The sequence below is a fragment of the Diuraphis noxia genome, unplaced genomic scaffold, assembly GCF_037042655.1.
Source record: "Diuraphis noxia isolate RWA-SAM2 unplaced genomic scaffold, SU_Dnox_SAM2 contig0001, whole genome shotgun sequence".
NCBI lineage: Eukaryota > Metazoa > Arthropoda > Insecta > Hemiptera > Aphididae > Diuraphis > Diuraphis noxia.
In genome coordinates, this window is record NW_028301711.1 from 101818580 (window position 1) to 101837027 (window position 18448).

Genomic DNA, 18448 nt, shown 5'->3' on the forward strand with positions numbered 1-18448 from the left:
AAACAAGTGATGTATTGTTATAAAAAGTTTACACTACAAGTTCTAGAAAACATTCTGGTAGACAATTCCTTTTTGTTGGAGTGTCAATTACAGTTATATGCAGAGTGTTCTCATACATATTTTTAAAATTTTACTAAATTACTAAGCCGTCAAATACTAAAATACTTACCTACTACATACCATATAGTATCTACCGCATATAGGTACCATACCTATAATTTTGTAAAAATATTTTGTGATTGTATGATGTATATATGTAGGTAGTATAACCTATGTGAACACCCATGGTTAAAGTATAAGAATTTAATTAATTAATTGAAAATTTTTGTAATTAATAATTCATAACAATTAAAGTGCCTACATTATTATTTATTATAGCTTGTAAATATTTTAATATTCACATAGAATTTTCTCTTAGGTATTAATTATATAATGTATAATTATTGGTATTTTAAATAACAGATAAAAATAAAAAATAACACATTTTTCATTTGACAGTAATAACTTGAATGTATAATTCAAACTAAATTTAAAAAATTATATATAACTATACATTATGATAATTAGTATTTTTCAAACCACATTATTTGAAGATGTACAAATTAACAAAATAGAATGAACATGGTTAATTGTGAATATGTAGTAAAATCCAATGCCTAAAATGTATATAATTTGCTACTGCATAATTTATTAAACTTACCTGCCAAAAAAATAAAATACCCTAATTGCAAATTAATGTATTAATTATTAATTAGCGAAGTAACTATGTCACAAATAATTGTACATAATATTGTAGTACTTAATTATTACTTTTATCTAAATTAATTAATACGTACTCTACAGAATTTTTGAATAATTTTTAAAAAATTCTTCAAAAATACAAAAATTTTAGTTAAATGGATACCGTAAAATAAATTATTGTGAACCAAGTGAGCTCATTGTAAATGTAGCCAAGTAGGCTTTACTTAAGTAAAGTGCTTTACCCATCACCGTTAATAATTGTTATATATCATGTATACAATATGTTTTAATAGTTTTATCATGAATAAGACAAGTAGTAGTTACTATATTTGTCATAAATAACAGCAGAACTTAAAAAAAAAAATTTAAATATAAAACAATTATCTAAATACATTTTTGAGGATCGATGAAAATTAAATTAAAGAGTGCTGGTATCTCCTAAAACTCACTGCTTGTATATACCCTACCAATAGGTTCATCAATGCAGCAATGTATTCTGACCTCCCGAATATTCCAATAAAATTTAGACATGTCAAATAAGACATCGAAGTTGAAAATTAAAGCACTATTTCGACTATTTATTAAATTTAATTTGTACACAGACACAAAAAAAACACATATCATTGTAAAATCAATACATCATAAGTGTAGGCTCTGATCAGATATATTAGAGAGAGTTGGGGAGGGGCACTAACAATTTTCAATTTAAACTTTCGATGGTTACACTGATTAATGTTAATGACATTTATTTAAAAATATGCATGTCTATATATCTTTATTCTTTAATATGTTCAAATTATTATAAAAACAACTTATCAGGAACTTTTGTTTCAAACTTTTTGATTCACGAAAAAAGTTTTATAGTGAAGTATGTGTTTTGTTTATGTTTAAACATTTTTATAATTTTTGATAAGTATAATTATCTATTGCTTATAATTCATTTAGGAGTGTCGTAAGGCAGTTTAAGAAGCATTAAAGGGGGAAGGTCGCGGAAATATAATACAGAATAAATAAATAAATATATAGAAATAGCATTATAATAATATTTATGGCCTACTCCTACCCCTTAAAATAAAGAATAAACGCGCGTCCAGATTTGTACCGTCCAGTATTGTACTGTCCAGGATTTAACGGTCTGGTTTTGTATGGTACAGCTAAACTTCTAGCTAAATATAATATAATATAATAAATATATTATATAGATATAATTGAAGTACTAGTTGTTTTATTTTTGTCATCTAATATCTTGACACGGCGATGCTGGTGAGAGGTGTTGCAGCGTCGGCCGGTCAGGTGTGGTGCGGGAACACCCAAGAACTTACACTACGGTACGGTGAAATGTGGCTAGGCCACGTTTATTCACTAATCACTTGTATGAACAAAAAGAAAAACGGTATAACACTAAATGTCGTCGTCAAGCGCACACAAGTCGGTGTTTCGTGTTGTTTGTCCGTGCTTCGGTTGTCGGTACGACGGTCGGTGAACGAGAGTGCGATCGGCGGCGGCCGGTACTCGTCCGGCGCGACTTGTCTTCCCATCCCGCCTAGCCTTTGCGGCGTGGAGGGAGAGTTGACGGTGCCGCGTCGTTGTCACCCGTGGTGGTGGTTGATTAAGTCGTAGACCGGTCGCAACGGTGCCTGTACTTTGTACTGGCTGCCGCTGCGTACCGTGTCAATCTTGTGGCATAAAACGGATTAAATATTATCTGTTTCGTTTAATTCATGGATATATTCAGAACTTTAATAGTTCCCAAATAATAATCTTTCATTATCAGAGATCTCTACATTTTGAGTAATATTTGTTTCAGAGTTTTCTACATAAAATGGTTGGTAAAAATCATTTTTTAGAGATTTATATCCTGATGCTAACATAGCAATTTCGTGTCCATTTTGAGGAGTAACAGGTGGGAAATTTTTTGACATTTAATCATTGTGTATATATACTGAACATTAATGTTAGCACAATTTACCATACTTCCCAATTGAACATGAACAACAACTAGCTTCTAAATTAACATTATAAGTAATTAAAGGATCGTTTTCACTTGGCACGATATAGTTATTTTGTGAGGTATGAATTTATTATTTGATTTTTTTTCATATGATTTGCTTTCTTAATTAATTCATCAAAGAAAATTCTTAATTCTCTATTTTTGGATTTCTACAATTTGCAAATGTCATTATAGTTTCCTACAGTAATGCTCTTCCAACACAGTACAAATAAAATCTAATAATGCTATAACATTATAGGTTTTAACTCTTGAGAGTACTGCTTCCTTAAATATACATACTGTAATCTCAGAATAATTATTTGTATGATGACCTCTAGAAGACTCATCCCTCCAAGCAAAATACATTTTTGTCGACCATGCCATTGGTCTGTAATATATTTAATCCACTTTGAAGATTCTGAACTGTTTATTACACTATTAAAATAATATACAGCAAGTTTACTGTATCTACATTCTGCATACCTATAAAATATTTTTCATTAGTATTGGTCGTTTATTCTGGGGAATATTATTTTTTAAATCCCAAAGCCAGCACCAAACTGCCTGACAAACATGAAATATATATAATTAGTGATCACTTTAAGACCAAGTATTTTTAATTGCATTTATTTTTACTTGAGCATTATCAGTAACAAAAATCTTAAGTCAGCCTATGCCACCAAAACATTTTAAACCACACTGTATTCTCTAAGCAAACTAAATCCTGTGCTATATGCTAAAAAAGATTGACTTGTATAAATAATTTGATTACACAATTTATTAAAAAATATTATATAATACACTGTATATATTTAAAAAAAAAAAATGAATATAATTTATTTACCTTTTGTTATTATAATATTGCTGATGGTACTGCTCCTGCTACGCAGACTATGAGAATGAGATGGTTTAGTTATTTAAAAAATCAAGATGTTAAAATAAAATGTGAACAAAAGTAAAAAAAAGTTTCTAAGTTGGCTTTTACATAAATATATAGGTACCAAATAAATCATCATAATATACTTTTATTTGAATACATTGAACCTATTTTGTATAAATATTAATATTTAATGCAGTCTAATTACTATTAAATTGTATATAGGTGTTTAATAATTAATAATACCTAGTTGTTTTATCAAACACATAATATTAATAATTACCTACCTACCTATTAACTATTATTACTAATCACAAAATCAATAACTTTGTAATCTCAGTGTCCTGCTATAAGTCATATTATGTACTGTGTAATTTATGTAAGCACCCAGCACACTGCACAGAGCCAGTCAGTTGCAATTTGCATTAGAGCCATTAGATGTGTGTGAATCATGGACTATTTGATTCAAAGAGTTGAATCTCAAAGATGAGTTTAATCAGTTTAATCAGTGTGAACCAAATCGGCAACAAAATAAATGTATAATATGTAATATGTGTTCACAGTGTAAAGAAATAATACTTAGGTTTAGGTACATAGGATAATAATATAATAATATTATGAGATCTAATTGTTTACTTATTTGTATTATAATTAATTAATAGTAATTTAATACTGTTGTACTGAAACAGTCTTTAATTAAAAAAAAATTTTGAAATTAATTTATAAATATCATTATAACTAACATTTTTTATTAGTTTAATTTAGATACATAGGTTTATACATTTTCAACTTATATTGATGATTAAAATGTACAAGTTTTTACTTATTGTACTTAAACACTTCTATAAAGTATTATTATTATTTATTTTCATAAAATGTGTGTACAGACATAGGTTTAAACCATAAACATACGCTGAAAAGTTAAATTTTCACAGCGACACATAGGGCAACTCGCTCTTGTTTGAATTTGCAATTGTTCGACACAAACTCCACAAATCCAAGCGTGCCCACATGGAAGAACTATATATTTGTCCGGTGTTTCATCTATAGTCCTTGTTAGACAAGTCATGCAGATAAGTGGATTTGGGTCATGTGGTGGCGGCTGAACATTAATTTCTTCTGGTTCATTGTTTTGAATGTCTTCTGGTTCATTATTCAGAATTTCTTCGTCTGGATTTTCTGCATTGTCTGGTTCGTCATCCCTACCTACACCAAGAGCCCAGTTTCTCTGCCTCAGCTCGTAAGAAGCTGATAAATAAGAACACTTTCTTAAGTATTCCCATATTGTTATTCATCCCAAGTTGTACTGCTCAGTAGCATGTTTAATATTTCTAGAGTTTCTTAAGAAATTGGTTCTTAAATTCCATGTTGGTTGTAAGTTGTTCCCTAATTGACTAACTATTGTATGATATTTTTTGCTTAAATCACTTAAATGACCTGAAATAAAACAAAATTCACATAGGTACTTAATACATTTTAAATAACTTAAATAATGTAGACAAACTTAAGGCCAGTATAGGTAGGCAACAAAGTTGTATATTCAGATATTCTATATTTTTGTGTAATACTTATTATTTTAAGAATATATTTAAAAGATAGTCACTTGTTTTCACTTTTTTACAACTTTACCAAACAAATAAGCAATGTATGAGAATAAATGTGTTACAAATGATAATACATTTAATATAAAATGTATTACTTACCAAGAAAGATCCACAGATTGGGATGTGCAACTGAAAATTTCAACCGCAACGCATTGTGGAAACTTTCCAGGTTATTGTTGGTTCATCGCGGTAGACTATGTACAGACACAATGTCTGGTCCTACCCTTTGCAACCAATATCTACATAATATAATAAATTATTTTAAAAAAACAATACTAGTAAACAATCGTTTTTTAATCAAATTATATTTATATTTATATTATTTTACGTTAAATTATAATTTATATTGCTTAACACCTGTTGTAGTAGGTACCTCTTGCCTACATTGTAGATACCCACATTATGATTGTAAAAATATAAACATTAAAATTATATTACCACACAGATAATAATATGCCCAAAATATAATTTAATACTTTGTATATAATTAATATTAAGTAATTGATTAACAATGGTATACTATGTTCATAGTTCACACTCACCGGTGATATAGTAATCAAAAAGATTGTCCATATGCACACTATGATTTGTTTCAAAAGCTTTTATCAAAGCAAAAACTCTTTCCATTTCTCTTGCTGGTAATAGAGGCAAAGCGAATAAAATTTTTAAGGAGTCCAATGCAAATTGATTGGAATTTACATGTCGTAGGTAACCTCTTGATCTCATGTTTTTCCATACAGCCTTAAGTTTATAACAGTAATTTAGTAAAATACATACTAAGAAACAAATTATTTTTAAACCTTTGATTTAATTATACATTGAACCATCAATTACCTGGTTATGATGAAACCAACATCCATGTGCATGGGCTCCAGGAAATTGAGACACCAAAGCATCCCTTAGTGTGGGTTCATAGTCAGTGATGATTGTGCTTGGTGTTAAATTAGGTATTAAATTATTAAAAAGCCATAACACAATCATATGAGCCTCGACATTTGGACTCCATCAATACATATATGATTGGTATGGACTGAATAATATTAAATACCAATGTATATACCTAATATTTATATTACCATACTGTCAAAAATAATCTTCACTAAAATTTATACTAAGTAGCTTTAAAATTTCAATGCACTTTGTATACATAGCAAACATAACAATCTACTTTCTTATACAATAAGTTCAATCAGGGGCGCCATTTGGGGGGAGCAGGATGTGCACTTGAACACCCTGAATTTATTATTTGCTATTGGCCTAGGCGTCAATGGTACACGGCCTTGGCCTTCAGTTTTCCTATCTTTAACTTTATGGCTTAGGTCATAAACTGCTTTTAATGATTGATTTGTATTTTGTATTTTTATTGATATTCTAATTTCAAATATAGGTACCTAACTATTAATTAAATTTATGCGTTAAAAAATTTCAAAATAGTAATATAGTTGAATGGTAATAGATATCTAGTACCTAAAATATTAATATTTAATTTATTAATTTGTAATCTTTTATGTATGAAAGCCAAATGTTTTTTTGATAGTAAAAATTGTATAGAAAAAATACGATGAGAAACGTTTTTTTGACAATTAGTCTGGTGGTGGGAAAAAATTGGCCTCTTTAATTGCATGCACACCCTTAAAAAAACTGAAATGGCGCCCCTGAGTTCAATTGTTCAAAAATATATAATATGCTTCCTATAACCGTTTAACATAAAACACTCATTAATTCTAAAACTTATAACATTAATATATATATATACACGCTATCGGTCGGTGTTACTTATGCACAGAAAGGAGTCTCTAGCGAGACTCATTGATTTATATATATATATACAGGGTGATTCTTTCAAGTGGGTACACTAATTATCTCGAAAAGTATTTTCTTTTTTCAAAATATTTTTGAAGTTATACTTCTTTACGTAGGGTAGTGAGGAAAAAAAAGCGAACGGGCGGTGTACGAACGCGAACACGGACATGTCCTTGTGCGCAGCCGTGGATTGTCGTAGCTGTATTTTGTAAACGGCTATGGGTTGTGTCATTAAGGCGACAGTATTTTTGGTTGATGACAAGCTTCCTTCTGTGAAGTCTTCTTCGCAGTTCGATCCTGGTGAGTGGGTGGACACCAAATTATTCAAAACTAAAGTTTTGTATGCAGAAGCAAATGCATGACAATTTGGATTTTTTGAACCAATACCTTCTGATTCTACCAAAGAAGCATTCTAACGGGTCCTGATTGAGATGCCGAGGAAGAAAGGAATGTATACCATTTAGATCTAACACCTTGGACAGTGTTTGAAAAGCTAAAACAAACAATTTTTAATGTTCTAATTAAAAAATTGCTTCTAAAACCATTTTAGGAATGTTGCAGAAAATAATAGAAAGTGATTTACAAGATGTCTTTCCATATATTAGCATTGCTTTAAGATGTTTATATGTTGTCCAGCTTCAAACTGCTCAGCACAGAGAAGTTTTAGTGCTTTGAAGAGAATTAAAACTTACTTGAGATCTAGTACCAAAGATCGTCTGAATGATCTAGCAATACTAAATATAGAGTCAGGATTAACAGTTAATATAAATTATGATGAGATTATAAATATGTTTAGTGAGTTAAAAGCTCGTAGAAAAATGTAATTGTTACTAATATTAATATAATAAAGTTCATAGTTAATCATATAGAATATTATATTATATTCATTATTCTGTGTTAATATTTGTATATTTTAGCATAATAATTTTATTTTTTTCACAATTAACGCTATATTAGTAAAATATTAAAATGTGTCTATAAAAAGAGAGGTATATTAAGTGAGAATAGCATATTATTATGTTTATGTAGTTGGTTTAATTTTCTGTGGACCAAAATTGTATACAAGAAAATAGTTACACCTTAAATTTTAAGAAATAGCATTTTTTTTTTTTTGGGGGGGGGGGGGGGATTGGCGAAAATATGTTGCCCCGGGGCGCAAATTATCCAAATACGGCCCTGAGTAGGTATAATAATCAATAAAAAAATCCAACAAAATCAGCAAATAACAAAACTTAGTACCAAATATCTAATATGAAATTATCATAATAATTCAATTGACAAAAATTTAAAAACACGTTTACTAAAATATAATTTCATAAAATATGACTGATTTTGATTCGAAAACATGTAAAAATGCAAAACGTCCAAAAATTCACTAAAAACTAAAATTTGCAAAATATGCAAAAAAAAAGTAAAATACAATTTTTAATTCGAGTTCACAGTATCATAAAACGATAAAACAAATTTTTAGCTTATTCTCCTGTTTTATAAGCATCTCATGAGAAATATGCAAATGCTATACAATTCAAACCCTGCTCGTAACAAATAATAAATGCACATTGCAATATTGGGTGTACAATATATTTACTTCCAATTAAACATGAAGATAAGATTACAAAAAAAATTCAAAATATTAGTAAGTCATTGATATACCTAGACATTATATAAATATTTTATGTTGTAGTAATTTTAATTGATAATTATTATTATCATGAATCGTTATATTTTTATTAAGTTTAATTGTATGTCGGCATGTATCGATCCGTCGATCCAGGCCACCGCTGCGATAGAGGAAAACGATGTTTTGTATTAGACATTATTAGTTAGTCAGTTGATCGTCACCAGGCTGGTGCAACTCCTTATGGGCAATTTGTTCCGTGCTATAGTTACATTATACAACCACCAGGATCAGTTAATGTCACCAGCTCTCTCCGCCCGCCGCCCCGTCATGTGCCACTGTACCAGACGTCCTTACCTAACCTCTTTATACTTATCTGTGGTCTATACACGTTATTAATTTGTCATCTCGTTTTCCATTAGGCATTTTGCTCATTTTAATATATTATTTTCTATGATTTTGCCACGATACTGCCATAGTTAAATATATCATAGTTGCCGTCATTCTGTTAACTTTGTGTTTTGTGATGTCATCCAAGAACGCGTCCAAGTGTGTTGTGGCATGGTGTAGTTCAAAGGGTATGTATCATTGTATTAACTATTGTAGATTAAAGTAACCAAATATTTTGTTAATATTCAAATGCACATTTACTACAACTAAAGTACCAAAAAAATAAGTCTTTTCTTTGTGTTATCAATATAACTTAAAAACATGTTTCTGGAGTTACACCACAATGTCTAATATAACGGTACCAAATAGGTGTTGTTTGTCATCGTTTTCCTAATCCGAAAACCAACATGACAAGACTATGTGATTGAATGAAAATTGTCGGACTAGAAAAAGAAAATTGTAACGATGTGTATGCCAAGAAAGTGATTTGTGCCGTACACTTTACTGCTGATTGTTCAAGCCCCGGAACCAAAAGACTGAATGCCAACTCATATCCTTCGCTTAACTTGCCATGTAAGTAAATATTAAATAAAATACCCATTATTAATATCAGCAGGCAGGGGCATTATTTAAATGCTTAGTTTCCTAAGTCTGCTTATTGCTTAATATTTCTAACCATATAAATTTTGCCAATTTTATAAGTTTATTCACCTAATATTCTAGGTGTTTAATTACATGTTTTGTTCTTTTACTAGTTCATAATAGTCATAGTAAACCTACATGTACATCAAATGATGTTGATAATACATCAGTTTTTAATGATGGTAAAGACAAATGTATATGCTTATTGATCTAATGTTTCTAAATATAGGTCTAATTTTTTCTTTAGTAGAGTCCGTCCTAGTTCACCTTCAATGAACGATTCCATGATGTCTGGGTTTAATGTTTTAGATATATCTTCAGTTGAACCAGACCAGATTGGTATGAAGTTTTTTTTATTTCAAATTTAGTAAATTAGCATATTGTATTTTTTACATTTGTTGCTTTTTAATATGCCCATTGCTATTACGCTTGATTATTTATTGCTTTTGGTATTAACAGCAGATAATGTAGAAGTAAGCAATTCTGGAAATGCTAAAAAGTTTCATGGTAAGCATGCTAAACCAACTGCAAGAAAACAGAAAACTGGAACTGGTGCTTATGATTTTTATTTATTCTTGTTTTTAGATTTAATAGAAAATATTAAAAAATTGATTTTGATTGGCTTGTAGATTGATTTATCATTTTTACAATTGAACATTTGTGTAAATTTTGGTTTTTATTCTAGATATTTTGAAACAAATTGGGGTTGCCAACTGTAATCGTTTGACACCAAATTGTAGAAAATTTTATAAAATTACAAATCTGCTCCTTAAACAAAATCGACGTAATACGAACCGAAAAAATTTATTTAAAACAAGAATTAGAGATGCTGAAAAGTTCACTGATAAATGTTTAGTTTCACGGCTGTCACAAAAAACTACTGCTGCTGCTTCATTGTTCATGCAACTTCAAGTTAGAGAGACAAAAAAGTGTAGCAGAGGACATAGATTCAATTTGGATGAAAAAATGTTAAGTTTATCTTTGTATAAACGTTCACCAAAATGTTATCGCATGTTGGAAAAATTGTTTACCTTGCCAAGCAAACGGACATTGAATAACATCCTATCTAGTGTTAGAATTTCACCAGGAATATGTCCATTGATGATGAAAGTACTTAAGGATAATGTTCAAAAGCTCAAGCCATCAGAAAGGTAAAAAGCTAAATTGATTATATATTTTAAAATATATTTATTTCACTTACAAATATTTGTTTCAGGTATTGTTCAATTTTGTTTGACGAGGTGTGTTTGTCAAGTGGTTTGACCTATAATTCAGTTACCGATGGAATTGATGGGTTTGTGAATACAGGACATAGTAAAAATAATAATATTGCTGATCACGCGTTAGTCTTCATGTTAGAGGAATAAAAAAGAAATTCAAACAGCCGATTATGTACTCATTTTGCAAAGGAGCCACAAACCAATATGAAATCGTTTGCCAATTGAAAGAAGTAATGTGATATTTATTATTGATTATTAATTATAATAATAATAATTATTATTATTATTATTTTTTTTTTTTGAAAATAGGTAATTGAGGCTGTTCATTTGACAGGCCTTCGTGTTGTAGCAACTATTAGTGACCAGGGAACTGCAAATGTTGGTGCAATAAATATTTTGAACAATGAAACTCGACTTAATCATGTAAAAAACAACTCAGAATATCACGATGAATTTTATGAAGTTGAATTACATGATAAACAAAGGCTGAAATTGGTTCATATATATGATGTCCCGCACTTAATGAAATGTATTAGAAATAATTTACTAACCAAAAATTTATCTTTTATAATTGATAACAAAACAAAATATGCAAAATGGTCACATCTTGAAGATCTATACAACATGTATAGTGCTATTCCTGATTGCAAGATGATGCCACGACTAACAGATCAGCATATAGTTCGAGACAAAATTGCAAAGATGAAAGTCAAATACGCTACACAAGTTTTTTCGCAACGAGTTTCTTCTACTATGAACTTTCTTGCATGTAAGATTTTAAAACACAATGAAATGTGAATTAATGACTAATAACTAAAATGTTTTCAGCTCGTAATATCATTGATACAGATGCTGCTGACACAGCCTTTATTTGCCTTTTTTTTGATAAATTTTTCGACTCACTAAATGGAAGTTTCGACAAAGTAACTGATGGAAAAATATACCGCACTGCTGTCAAAAAAAATTCTATCCGTCAAACTGTTTGGGCCCGAAGTTTAAAAGTGCTTAGTACAATGAGCTTTGTATTTGATAATGGTAGAAAAAAATCAGTTCCAACGATCGAAAACTGGATGACAACTATACAATGTATGACATTTTATCAATACATTTTTTTATAATTTTTATAATACTGTACATTAAAAATTGTTTGTTTTAGCTTTTCAAACACTGTCCAAGGTGTTAGATCTAAATGGTATACATTCCTTTCTTCCTCGGCATCTCAATCAGGACCCGTTAGAATGCTTCTTTGGTGTAATCAGAAGTATTGGTTCAAAAAATCCAAATTGTCATGCATTTGCTTCTGCATACAAAACTTTAGTTTTGAATAATTTGGTGTCCACCCACTCACCAGGATCGAACTGCGAAGAGGACTTCACAGAAGAAAGCTTGTCATCAACCAAAAATTTCTTTGAGAGTGCCATTGCTTCAATGCCTGAACTTGACAACCAAATTGTCTTAAGTGCTGATTTGCCTCCTACACTACATAATTTATCAATGACTACTTATTTCGTCCGCGGACAAGCTCAAAATTACATTACCGGATTTATAGTAAAAAATTAAACAAAACTGTTTTTTTAAATTTTCAAAAATGCTTTGTACAGAAAAGGTATCCGAACATCATTCATTAATAACTGCTCGAGAATATCAATCAAATCCAACTTTAAAATACCCATCATCCACATTATGTTCAATAGTTCAACAAATCATAAGTTTTGTTGGAGAAAAAATGTCAAATGTCTGTCTTCATCCTAATATACATTCAACTCTGACTAATGCCTTAAATCAACAATTAATTTTCCCTTTTGAATTAAATTGTTTGGAACACAAAGATCTTTTCCGGCTGAACATAATTAAATTTACAATTAAAATGATGATACAACATTACTGTACTGAAGTAAATAGAATCCTTCTAGGAAAAAGGCAATTGCAAGACAATGAGACTGATCCTATTAAAAAATTGGCCTACACGTGGTATTTAAAGCACTCTAAGACCAGAAAAACTCGGGGAAAGTATAACTTAATTTAAAGTGCATCAATTGATTTTATTTTAGTGTTAAGAGGACGCAATAATTGACAACTTTATAAGTTTTAGTTATATTATTTTATATTTATTTTTCATTTATATTTATTCATGTAATACCTTATTAATTATATTTAATATTATAACTAATCATTTTATAATTTATTTTTTGTGTATTAATTAAACTATATCTACTCAACAGTACATAATTACAATTGGTGATATTAGGATAGTTATTTTTTAATTTTATAATCATATGGAATTGTATTTTACTTTATTGTATTGAAATAGGTTTAGAAACCTTAAATTTATTATTTATTTACTATACAATTTATTATTTACCTTATATTCATTTATTTCATTTATGTAATAAACAGTTGTTTGTTTAATAACAATTTAATAAAAAATGATCTCTTATAAGAAAATAATTTATTATTATTTCTAAGTTCCTTACCTACAATTTTATTTCTAGAGGAAATCATCGATAGTAATGGTAGTTAATTATCGATAAGCTATATAATCGATATAACAAAAATTATCGATGGTAGCGCTGTTTTAGTTTTGTCGTACAACCACCGGGAGCGCTGTTAAACGGTTCATTTTTATAACATGGGAGTTGCCTATCTATTCTATATACTTATCTATGATCGTCACCGCCCGCCAAGTTCGACGTGTGCTGCAGTGTCAGTATAAATAAATATGTTTTTAATTTTTGGCATTAATGTCTTTTTATTTTGTTTTTTTTCCCCTGAATTAACCACTAACGCCATCAATGCTATATAAACAAGTATCTTTATCTAGTATATAATACAAATAGGGAATGTTTCTACTTTACCGGAAACCCTTTTTTTTTGCATTTTTTTAGGTGGACTTAGTCATTTTTTGGCTGAAAAAAACGTTAGTGAAATCAGAATTTGGCGCACGAAGTTAGTTTCGTAGTTATAACCAATTGAAATTTTAACATTATATAATAGCCCTTAAATACCTATAATGCCATGACTAAGTGGTGTTTAATGATGGCGCAATGGTAACAACGCATTTTCATCAGCTCAGTACCGAGAGATCGATCCCGTCTCACCCAAAATATTGTTTACACTTTTTTTTTAAAAAAACGAAAATTTTACAATAATTGTAATATTATTTATCATTAACATATTTTCTTTTTTTAAAACAGAGCTAACAATTAAATAACAAAATTATCAAGTATAGTGGCTCCCTTCGCTTACCGGCTCCAGCCGCCGGTAGGCATTTTTATTATAAATTAAATTAATTTTGGAAATATTTATCAAACCATTTTAGTTATGAGGCCTGAAATTTATATTAAACAACTTGTAAAAGATTACAGTTCCAAGCTTATATTATTCATCATTTTTATTATTTTACACTTTGAGTTATTAATCATGTTGTTGAAAATATTTACAATTCATTCTTTTTAACTATACAATATTAATTGACTGTGATAATTAAATATAAGTAATACAATGATTAAATAATATATATTATTTTATGAATAAATAAATATAATATATGTAGGGTGTCTCTTATTTAAAAACACCACTTGGTTTCACACATATTATCATATAATAGAACTTAGTTTAGTGTTATATTTATTCATTAGATTCTGATTTCACAATATTTAATTGTATAATATTAATAGCATATACATTTTTTCAGAGTTTCTAATTTTCTAACAAGAAGTCCAAAATAAATATGGATTATTGGGATAAATAAATAAACCTACAGTATATTTTACAATTAAAACTCAATTACTTGAACTTAAACATTGTCTTCCAGTTGTAATTTGGATAATTGTATTTCGATTTTTTCTATATATCTCGAAGCATCTTGCTACTTAATAATCTTCAACATAAAAACATATATTTAACAAATTTTATACTAATATGGTACAACTTTATATTATGTAAATTATAAAATAATTACCAATTCCTCATTTAACTTTTCAATACGATTTTTTAACAGCATAAATTCTGATTCTAAAGTTATTGATGCTTGCTGTGATACCTTTAACTTGGTTCCAAATTTTTTTTCATGGGTTTCCTATACATGATTTTTAATTAGTATAGTATTTAAGGTACCTATGTACATTAAATAATTATAGTGGTTAGTGGGTTAAAGTTAATTTTTTAAGTTACTGTTTTGCACTCGGGATTTTGAACCTTCTCTGCCAACTCATTATTATCTATCTCCAAATCCTTAACTTTAAGAATCTTCAAATTTAATTGGCGGTCTAGAGCTGTATTTTTCTAGAAATTAATTAAAAATTATGTGTTTTTATTATTGGGTGTTGTAGCTTTTAAATTTATTAGTATTATTAACTACTAACTAGTAATTAAATGTAACTAAAATAAATATTGTATTTTCAATATAAAGATAATTACTTGTTTCAGTTCTTCGTGTACATTTATCAAATCCTTGCTTTTCTGTTCATATTTCAGGTACTTTTTGAATACAATTTCTTTGTCATCATTTTCAGACACTGACCCGATTTCTGACCGTTAACACCGATGCATTTTATTATAGATTTTAATAAATTTATAAATTTATTTGAACATTTTCTAAGATCAGTTAGAACTCAACTGACTGTTCTATACTGCTTTAAATTATTTTAGTTAAAAATATCAGTAATTATCAAATTAACAACTTTAAAGGTTTCATCAATGGAGATTTAAAAGGTTGTTATATAATAAAAATATCTAATATTATTTTCTTGGGGATCAATAATTTTACAAATTCTTCTTATTTTAATATAATCTTTAATTATGTGTTAAATAGGTAGATTAGATTACTATAATTTGATGTATTTGTGCACATATATGGTATACAAATGTGTAATTGCAATTAAAATAATCTAAACAAAAATATAAATTACGTAAACCATCATTATATTTTTAATATTATTTTTTTCTTTATAACCTACCTAATTAGTTTTTGACATAAATATGATACCAAAGGCTGTGAAAGGTTATACTTTGTCTATTTCTACATCATTATTTTTTTTTTGTAAATATGAATATTCATACTTACATTTAATTGTCTTATTCATTCTTATACATTTGTATATTATTTTCATTATTACACCTTTTTTAAAGATGTCTTATACTAATAAGGAAAAAGCTGATATGTTGACATATTATGACAAATGCTAGGACTGCAGCAAGGTAAACAAAGGTATATTTTTAAAATGTTGTCAAACGATAACGGTACTGACAGAAAAATTATTTTATTTCTTTAGGATGTACAATACTCTATGCAGATCGCCAACAGAATCATTTTATTTATTTCGGAAAACTTTTTAAAAAGATTGAAATATATGGTACATTTATACAAACCTATTTATTTCTTATTTTTTTTTTTAAATTATGGACGATGTGATTTATAGATGATAACTATTTTTTATGTGGAACAGCTTATTTAAATATTTGCATGAGTATTTGACTAAAACACATGTTAACGTATAATGACGTTATTACGTTAATGAAATAACAGTATTACACAGAACAATAATGGTAAATGGTAATATTTATGATATTTTTATAAAGCCAGGTTGGAATAATTTTAATAATAATTTTTTGATATTTGCAACAATGTTATTCCAACATGTTATCAATAATATTAAATTTTGGAAGAAGTGTTCTACGCCCGTGTGGGAGATCTTTGTAGGACCTAATTAAAGGCCCGCAAGCTCCCCACCGCGTCAAGGAGGGTCCGTCGGGAGAGACCTAACCTAACCTAACCTTTTTTTTTTTACCAAGCACCAAGCACCTCAGGAGGGCCGTTAGGTAGTTCTACTCCCGGGACACCGCGTACATCGTTTATTCAAAACAAAATACAAATTACAATTAATGAGCAGCGGTGGGCTAATCTCCCACTCGATGGCTCTTACGGCAGCTATGTAACAAGGTGGGCGGGGCTCTATACCTCGAATTGCCGTTCGGGCCACAATAAAATACTAAAATAGTTTCCAGCTGGCGTACACCTCTTTGGATTCCTCCGCCTCTTCCTTGGCCATCATTACACTAGAGGAAAAGTTCACCACTGCTTCCCAGTCTTCCTTACGGCTCAACATTCTGGTGACCATGGATTCCGGACTGAATTCCCCAAGTATTCGGCATATTTTATCACGCTCCCGATTCCACTGGTTGCACTCAAACATTGTGTGTTGCGATGTGTCAGTGATGACAACGAGGGGTCAGCTCCTTTTCGATCTTGTGGAGGAAGATCCAAAATCACCCATGTCCACTTAACATCTGCGTAAGATGGAAAGACAGATGTCCATTTCTCCTCCTGCACCATCCTGCCACGTCTTGTATTAACGTTCTCGTCCAAGCACCCTTGGTCTTGGTTCGAATACGTTCACTCCGTTGCTGAAGAGTCTGTTCACGCAGATGTACCAAGACCTCCGGGTAGTCGATCTCGAGCGATCTACGATTGTAGTGCGCCAAGGTTCTTTCAGCCATCAACAGGTCGATGGGTGGCATTGCCACAATTATGTTTGCCGCCGCATACGACACCGTGCGGTAAGCACAACTGGTACGCAGTGCCGTTGTGCTTTGGGCTTTCAACAGGGTATCAATACGCTGCCGGCTACAGCACATACCAGGGTCTCATACTGGAGCTCCATAGAGAATCACTGAGTGAACAACACTAGCAAGAAGTCTTCTTCTGGGATCTTTCGGGCCTCCTACGTTCGGCATAAGTCTGCTTAGCGATTGCAGAACCCTGCTGGCTTTATCAGCTACGGTGTTGACGTGTGGACCATGCAGAAGATTATCATCGACTACGATTTCCAGGTGTTTGATCTGCCTTTTCAGTGATACATCTGAGCCGTTCAGAACATCTCGCGCAAGCTGGTATTTGTATTTTATTTTGAACACAATTGCTTCAGTTTTCTCTGTAGCTAGCGAAAGATTCAGCCCATTAATTTTTCTAGCAGTTATGCACAGAGCGCCAATCTTCTTATCTGCAGCTGCACACGTATCACCCCAGGAGACTACAAAAGTTCCGTTCAGCGAAGCCGATAAGCGTACTATCAGCCGGTAGGGCCAGCCGGAGCACCTGGTTTTACGTTATGTCCCACAAAAGGGAGCTGACGACCGAGCCACACATTCCATCTTGCTAGGGCCGCCAGTAAATCGCTCCAGTCGATCGAGTTAAATGCGTTGCGGATGTCCAAGCTGACCTCAACACGCATTTTCCTCCAATTCATAGCTGAAATCACCATCTCCCGCAGTGCCAAGGCTGCGTCCACTGTGGATAGGCCCCTTCTCATAATGCGCCGTTGACCGTATACGTTGTTATCTTATTGCCACCTAATTCTACTCGCATATGCCAACTATTGGACGTGGCATTCTTTTGGACAGCTTAAAAAGAAATGGAGAGATATTTTATTTGTGTGGAAAAGTTCAAATAGAGACGTGGTACCTAAATCTCAATTTCTTGGTCTGTTAAAATCTACAATTGAATCGGTTTTCCGAAGACATTCAAAAGGCTTAAAGCTAACTACTATCTTAAAAAAACAATCA

The 18448-nt window shown here is 30.4% G+C and overlaps 1 protein-coding gene and 1 pseudogene across 1 annotated transcript; both read right to left on the reverse strand.

Annotated features, from left to right (window-relative positions):
• Positions 1-4503: 4503 nt before the first annotated feature.
• LOC149062907 (uncharacterized) lies at positions 4504-6236 on the reverse strand (annotated as a pseudogene).
• Positions 6237-17152: 10916 nt separating this feature from the next.
• Positions 17153-17521, reverse strand: LOC107170953 (uncharacterized). Its single transcript, XM_015521177.1, has one exon. The coding sequence runs from the start codon at positions 17519-17521 to the stop codon at positions 17153-17155; it is 369 nt and encodes a 122-aa protein (XP_015376663.1).
• Between the last annotated feature and the right edge of the window lie 927 nt (positions 17522-18448).

Coding starts and splice junctions, on each gene's coding strand:
- LOC107170953 (XM_015521177.1), bottom strand. CDS start 17,521: ATGTGCTGTAGCCGGCAGCGTATTGATACCCTGTTGAAAGCCCAAAGC.